The 7,969-nt window shown below is 39.2% G+C and overlaps 1 protein-coding gene across 1 annotated transcript; it reads right to left on the bottom strand.

The window, feature by feature from the left end:
• Positions 1–1,795: 1,795 nt before the first annotated feature.
• On the bottom strand, positions 1,796–7,670 carry TCEB1 (transcription elongation factor B (SIII), polypeptide 1 (15kDa, elongin C)). Its single transcript, XM_010136565.1, has 3 exons — positions 7,611–7,670; positions 5,400–5,543; positions 1,796–2,232 (listed from the first exon to the last, which is right to left on the bottom strand). Exons 1-3 carry the CDS (start codon positions 7,612–7,614, stop codon positions 2,042–2,044), a joined length of 339 nt encoding a protein of 112 aa, XP_010134867.1. The 5' UTR covers positions 7,615–7,670; the 3' UTR covers positions 1,796–2,041.
• Positions 7,671–7,969: the final 299 nt, after the last annotated feature.

Raw genomic sequence — 7,969 nt, 5'->3', positions numbered from 1 at the left:
GGGGGGGGGGCTGTTGGAAAAAACAGCTTTTAAAAAAAATTACATCCTTTTTACTCGATTTTAAACTAAGTAATTTTTAACTTCAAGACTATTAAAAATGGCCAAAGAACTTTAGACTGTCTCAGATAGAAATGTAGTTGGGACTAAAATTTCCATGTTGGTATTCCTTGACCTTTTAGGGTATTCTTAGTGGCTCTTAACAAAAGCAGCATAACAGGGTATCTCTGGTTTGCGCTTATCATTTTAGTGCTCTTCAAAAGGAGTTACTAACAGCACTGGCCAGAGTGCTTAAAAAAAGGATTTCAGACAATTGCCTTCCAATGCACTTCAGCTTTATCGTGCAAAACCAATCTAGTCATAAACATCCCCACATTAAACACAAGAAATTGTGCTGAAGTACATGATGTGAATAAATGTCAGCTCATCTACCAACACACTGACAGCAAATGTCAGCTCATCTATCAAGCGTTGTTCAAGCCCAGAGTAAAATTTCATTTGTCAGACCTGAACTCCTCCATGGGCAGACTGCATAGTCTATGTAAGTTACTAGGTTTTGTCCAGAAGTCTCTTCAAAGTTGTATTTACACAGGCAAACAGGTTTAGAGGACAGTTTCAGCCTTCTAAATTCACCACGACTTAATAAGTCAATTGACAGGTCCCACCACCTGTCAGTGGGATTTTTCCATGCTTCTTCATCAAAACAAAGCCGAAGCAGCGGCAACTGACAGAACTGCTAACTACATTGTTCTTGCATCATTTTCTGTGGTGCATGAGATTTATTCTCATCTATAGATGATTTTGTCAGAAGGGTTCTCCAGGCTGCAGCTGAACAAAAGGCAACTTCTTGTATCATTTTATTTTCTTTATGGAAACTTGTTTTGAACAAAGAACTGATAGTATAGGCAACTACCAGCAAGAACTACCAAGAGATGATGTGTTCCTCTCTAGTATTTTATCAGTGGCTTGCCAATCCTTTTCCCATAAAATATTTGTAAAAACATTGGAAACACCTATGAAATTTATAAAACAGCTCCTTAAACATCTGCTTAATGCCCTTTCCTTCAAATATAAAAGACTCCACATTTTAGGGTCTTTTCCTATGGATACAAAGGAGAGGTCAAGGAAGAGGTAAAAGATCAGATAACCGTTATCTTTTCAGTTGCTATGTTACAAAATTTAAGTGAGTACTACTCTAAAGATTAAATACAGACTTTACATAACCAATCACAACAATGGAAATAAACCATATAAAATCCGTATCAGGGCAAGTGACAGTACATTAAGAATAATCTTATATGTTATACAGAAGATAATATACACAGATAGTAACAGTTCTTTTTCCCCTTAAAAGCCACTGTCAGTAGGATCATAGTCTTACATATGGACAAGTGACTTGAATATTTGTAATTACTAATGGGGAGAATTTAGGTTATAAAGGAAAAATATATCAAGTACATCTTTATGCATGTCTATACTATGACTTAAATTAAAAGCCTTAAGCATTCTCCTACCTATTCCACTTTCAACCTAAATGGAATATCGCTGTCAGTATACAAACCTCAGGGAGGTCACTTCTAATCTAGTTAGTGTAACTATGCTAAAGGACAGCTATCGTACGAAGGAGATTAAGTTCAGATGTTTAGAAACTTGAACAATAAGAGAAAGTTAGAAACCCTAAACAGCTACTCGTATTTAACTATAATTACCTTTTAAAGAGCATTAAACTCCAGTGTTTTCTATGGTCATTGTATTAGAAGAAAGTTCTACCACACCTAAAGGATAAGGCATAGCCATCTACTAATTGGCATATTTGTTTATTTGTCTCAGTTTGTGTAAAGGTCCTTATTTGTGTAAGCAGCAAAACAAACTTCAACTGAATGACTGCTATATGCAAAAGGACTGAAGGCAATCGCCTCTGCAGTGAACTTTACAGTTCTCAACAGCACACACGCAACATGCTATCTGAAAAAAGTTATTAACTGAACTACATGTATTAAATACTGGAAAAAAGTTTAACATTTTTTATTATAATTTATTTTATTTAACAATCTAAGAAGTTTGCAGCCATCAGAAGTTCCAGTGCAATTTCAGGTGCAATTGGGAATTCAGGAATCTCCGTAGAGCTGTTAGTATAGCGGACCTTGTAGGTGAAATACATGCATACTTTGGATAGGACATGGGATGGGATCTCTCTAAAATTCACCTCGTTTGTTTCATTTTCTGCAAACTGTCCTGTGGAAAAACAAAACACCAGACCAAATGTCAGAATCTCAATTCGCTGTAAGGCAAAACTCTTCACTATACTAATACAACACATTCTACATAGACTCGAGAAGGTCCTGCATTCCTGGGTATTAGGTTCTTCAGTGCAAATCAGGATTATAAAATGTTTATTTCAACTGCAGTCAACAATATTCTGAACAACTACACCAGAAATTTAGGTTTAATTCTGATGCTTGTATTATAGGTGCTCTAAAACTGCAGTGTGCTCTCTCTAAAGGTCACAGTAACAAAGTTAAGGTATCAATCCAAATTTCTAGCTGTCTTATCCAAGAAAAAACAAAAAAGGTTTAGGGCTGTTCTGTAACTGCATATGCACACTTCTCAGCAGTGCCTTCTGTCATGCCACTACCTTCGAATTTCTCGGTCAGTTTCAGGCAGATTTGACAGAGGGTTGAACCCTTAAAGATGCATTCACTACCCCGCTAGGCTGAGAAAACTGGCAGGCAGGAGGGACACTGGAGGATAGGTTACATACAGTATGAGTTTAGCCCTATTAGATACCAAAGAATTTATACAAAGCTCAAATCACAAGTACACTTGAAATGAGGTTTCTATAGTGCCCGTAAACATGAAACTTGGGTGATACGAAATCATCCTGTGGTTAGTCCCATAGCCTTTCCACTTGGTATATTTGTTCCTCTTTTCATCATCTCTCTGGACTTTTAACTCAGTAAGCTGAAAGACAATACAAAAAACCCCCCACAAACATGTACTTTGTATTTATGGAGACCTAGCAATGTTTGGTTCCCGCTATTTCTACGGGAATCCCCTTTTAACTACAAAGCAGAGCCATTTACTGTTACACACATTCGTGTAGAAAAATCTGCATGCACTGAAGCCAGTGTGGCTTGGGCTCTAGAACAGGAACAGTAGGAAGCAACAGAAGAAATGGCAGCATGTTGGCCATGGTACAGTACTGGAATAGGGAACACTTAGACATCACTGAAATTACGACCTGCTGCACTAGACAAGAGTACTTTTTCTTGTGAATCCATTTATCTTGCTAGTTTTATACACAAAATATTCTTGAATGCTGACTCCTTTTCAGAGTCAGTTTTCTAGCCCTTTAAGCAGGCTACTTTGTGCTTTATTTTTTCATATCGTTTGTGGAACAAATTCAGAGCAGATCTTGTAAGGACCCTGCCTCTTAGGTGTCTGGGAGGCTGACTGGTGTGGATCAGACACAACAGACCTGCTACATATTTTCAAATGCATCTCATCATCATGGCTTGGCTTCGCAAATGAAGATCTGGGAAGGGTTTTTCCCACGCTCACTGCAAGCGATGAGTGCACCCTTCGGGCCTGCGCGGTGGATTTTTTAGGTGAGGCGCAGTGTGCGTGGAACTGGCTCCACCCTTTACACCTGAGGTTCATCTGCCAGGGCCCAGCGAGCTTGGACAGTGACAGCGAAGTCCTCGGGTCACAGGTTTGGTTAGAGTATCCTTCTCTTAGATGATGGATGCCTTACAAGGCTAAACGAGCTCCATCTGCCCGGGTTTGGAGTCAGAGTTGTCCTTCTCCCAGGATGGCTGCCCGAAGGCTAGTGAGCCCATCCTGCCCGTGGACACACTTTGTCTGACCCTTCAGCCGAGACCTGTCTGGCCTGGGAGGCCGCACCGGAGGCACATGCCACCACCAGCACAGCTCTCAACCTCACGAGGGCACGCAAGCTCCTTCCCCACGGCAAGGGGGTGCCCGTGAAAGAGTCGCTGCTCTGCCTCCGGACATCACAGACCCGGGCATGGGGTGGCCAGGGCCTGCCAAGAACGGGAGGCCTAGAGGTGTTCAAATGCATCTATTACAATGACATTTAGCAGAACATTAAGCTGAGAATTTTAATTGCTCAGTTTGCCTAACTTACTAATTAAAACCATGTTAAAGCAAATAGATCTCTCCAGTAATCTCCCCTGCCTGAATCTAAAACAGGATACAAGAATTACCCTACCCACATAGCCTACTGCCCACCACTCAAGGGGCCAAAGGTAAACATACAGGATGAGGGTACAGAAGAGGGAAAGCATGTGCATTAACTTCTCCCTGTTCTCTCCCCCACCCTTTTAATCTTCAAGAATTAGTTCAGACACTTCTTAACCAGGAGCAGTGTCACATATTCAGAAACACACAAAGTCCTTCCCTTCCCTCAAACTTAAGCTAACTTCTCTCATTAAGCTCAGGAGCTCCTTGCCATAGGATCTTGTGAACATATTGTGGCCTAAACTCCATTGGGCAGCTAAGCAGTACACAACCACTTGCTCACTTCACCCTGCAGGGGATACGGGAAGAGGAAAGGAAGAGTAAAAGCAAGAAAATTCAGGGATTGAGATTAATAAAGGAAAGACAAGTGGAAGAAGAGAAAGGAAACAAAACCAACTGATGCAAAGGTTTTGACTGTGCTTTTTTCTGTTTCCCTTGTGTCTCATTACTTCCCACGGGTTGATTGATGCCCAGCCAGTTCCCAAGCAAAAGATGGCTAACTTCCCTAACCCCCTCACCTCCCTTTCACTTCTGAGCACATCGCAGAGCATGGAATATCTCTTTGGTTTGTTTGGATCACCTGCCTAGTCATGTTCCCTCCCAACCTCTTGCACACCCGTCTGTCTATTCATTGGGTGGGGAGAAGACTGAGAAACAGCAAAGGACTGGACACTGAGCAAAATCTGTTTACAACAGCTAAAAAGTTGATGTGTTATAGCACTGTTTTGGTCACAAATCTAAAACACAGTATGACCTGCTGTGAAGCGAATTAACCCCATACCAGCCAGACCCAGTATAGAATACTGTAAGTTCCACCATGGAGGTGGTAATGAAGAACTACCAACTTTTGTTTGTTTTGAACTTGACAACTACACATTTAATGTAAAACACTCAAGTTCTCATACAAAGGAAACTTGTAGTAATGACACCATAAGATCACTAACCGTCCAAAAGCAGACAGAGTCCAATTATATTTCCGACTGCACAATACCCCACAGAGGTGGGCTGTTCCATTGGAAACAGGAACTAGGCACGATCTGGACAAGGTATGATTTATTTCAACTTTCATTCCCTGCATGATATAAATTCAAACTGTCCAAAAGTGAAAAAGGATGTGGAGGTACTAAATCTTTTGTACCTACCTGGTCCACTCAACATAGCTTTTATTGTTCCTGATGTTAATGCATGCTCTCTTTTTACAATGAACTCATGCCCATCGGAGGATATTAACTTCACATACATAGCATCTGGGCCCTCACACCCACCGTATGTTTTCTCTTCTCCATCTAAAATGGAAAACAGGTTAACAGCTTCAGAACACAAGGACTGATTCACAAGACTAGGAATGCAAGCTGCAGCCTTTTCTGTGACTATGTTTGCAGACCGAATACCCAATACAACCAGAAGTAAGACAGAAGCATTTTGCCTATTTGAAGACTTCTCTGAAATGCTCAGCAATCTGTTTTAAAGTAAGAATTTTTGCAAAAGTAGGAATTTTTAACATCTCCTCTCTCATTTCTCCATGACCAAATTCTGACATGATTTCTAAAATCTACACAGGAAAGAAATTTTCCTTTAGACATTCTCAAGTTAATTGAACATGCTACTGCTTTCCCCTATAAGTTTATCACACTAGTACTTACTAGAAGTTACCTAAATACATACCTAATATTTAAAAATACAGACTACAAGAAAAAAAGCACATTTTTAAGCACAGGTAAGAATAAAAGCAGTCAGTATTCCTGCACTGAAGAAGTGACGCAAGATTCATCCTCCACCACTGCCCAGCAGACCCAGAACCACACCCGCGTAGTGACCTTTGGTGGAAAACTGGAAGTACAAAAGCACTAAACCCAAAGAAATTTGGAAATTCTCCCCACAGCAGTTTTGACTGTGCTTTTTTTCTGTTTCCCTTCTCGCTTCTGTCTCACTATATATCTGCTCTTTGTTTCTCTAGAAGCATTTAGAGCCCTTCCCTTTCTGTTCATTCGTTTTTTCACCACTCTGCTGTTCACTCTGAGTAGTGTTCACCATTTCTCCTCCTTGCACCTGACCGTTTAGGCAGCACGCTCCCTGGGGTAGGAACCACAGATTACTTTGTACCTGTAGAGTGCTCAGTGTTATAGGACACCATTGCACTAAAGGGACTGTCTCTGTAGTTGGTCTTTACAGAGTCCTGTAAACTCTAATATTAATGTAAGACGGCAGTAATATTGTATTTTTGAAAAAATTTGTGTAAAAAAACTCCCACCCCACTAAACATACAATTCCTACCAAATTCAAACTGGATTAAAGGGTTAAAAGTTAACATCTTCTTTCAAATACTGTATTTTCTAAGGAACTAATACAGCAAGTATTGCTAGAATTCCATTAAAAATATTTGAATTTGATACTGCACATATAATTTGATTTTCAGAACAGTATTAATCTTGAAAAAAGTTAAAAATCAAAGTCCTGGAAGTTCTTCCAGCTTGGAAAAGTATAACAAAAGAGATGTGTATGCTTCTAGAAAAGTAAGATACTGCCAGTATTTCATGGATAGTACGCAGAAGTACAGGCAATAAAAAAAGAGTACAAATTTGACATTTGATTGTTAGGTTATTTCTCATTCTCACAAGACAAAAAATAGTAATTATATTAATTATATTAGAATAAGGACCTTGCATTATATCTAGTGTTATAGCAAATACAATATCCCCCCAGTCAAGTTGCTTTGTGAATTTGAAGGTAACATTAAATTACCATGGAGCCATTGCCAATTTTAGTAAAGTACTGCCAGTGCCAAACATGCTAAATTATATTCAGAAAAAGTAGAGATAAACCCAGAATCTGTCCAATTGTGTTTCATTAAGAAGTCATTTGTAGAGGCAGATAGGACAGTTTCAGACTTACAGTGAGAACACACACACTCAATGTAGTACATCAGAAATTAGTCCTTACTAGGGGCTCTTAGCCAGACTTCAACAGGCTGACCTCGGTTAACAAACAAACAAATATTTAAAACAGTACACAGTGAAATTTTCTTGCCTGCTAGCTAAAGGTTTAGTGCTTTAAAAGCCTAAGGACATCCTGGTTTATTTAGCGTGTACATTTTCAACACTATGTATATTAAGCAAGTGAAATTTATTGTTAGTTAGATGCACTCTATTTGTCAAAAGACTTGTTCAAACAGTCACTTGAGAAAATCCTCCTAAAAAACATTTGTAAGAAGGCCATTAACCTGTGAGTCTACAAGAAAAATACGGACAAGATCAACATTTAAAGTCTTACAACCCACCTCCTCTACCAATGTAAAAGAGAAATTGCTTCATATTATAGGAAACAAACAAAAAAATCCTATAAGGTGAACTTACCCATTCTCTTTGTATAAAAAAAATATTGTTTCCTTTCAACGGCAGCTTTTGCAATAGGAGCGTCTGAAAAAAAAACCACAAATGACAATATTTTCAGTCAGCAGCGCAATTTAAGCCACCTGTAGTTGTTAGCCTTCATGTTATCAAACATTCTTCAGAACAGAATATGACGACACACAGCATGCAATGTCGACAAGCATTACGTTTTGAAACTTATCTCTGCTGTCCAGAGATCTCTACCATATTCAAGACTTCCTAACTTTTAGTTCACTTTATAAAGAAGCTGTTCCCTTAAGTTTTTTAAAGACCCTTGACTATAAAGACAGTTATTTCAAGAGCTTTACAACTTTTATCACTAT

This window comes from Buceros rhinoceros, unplaced genomic scaffold, assembly GCF_000710305.1.
Source record: "Buceros rhinoceros silvestris isolate BGI_N320 unplaced genomic scaffold, ASM71030v1 scaffold33165, whole genome shotgun sequence".
NCBI lineage: Eukaryota > Metazoa > Chordata > Aves > Bucerotiformes > Bucerotidae > Buceros > Buceros rhinoceros.
This window is presented reverse-complemented; position numbering and strand designations above follow the sequence as displayed.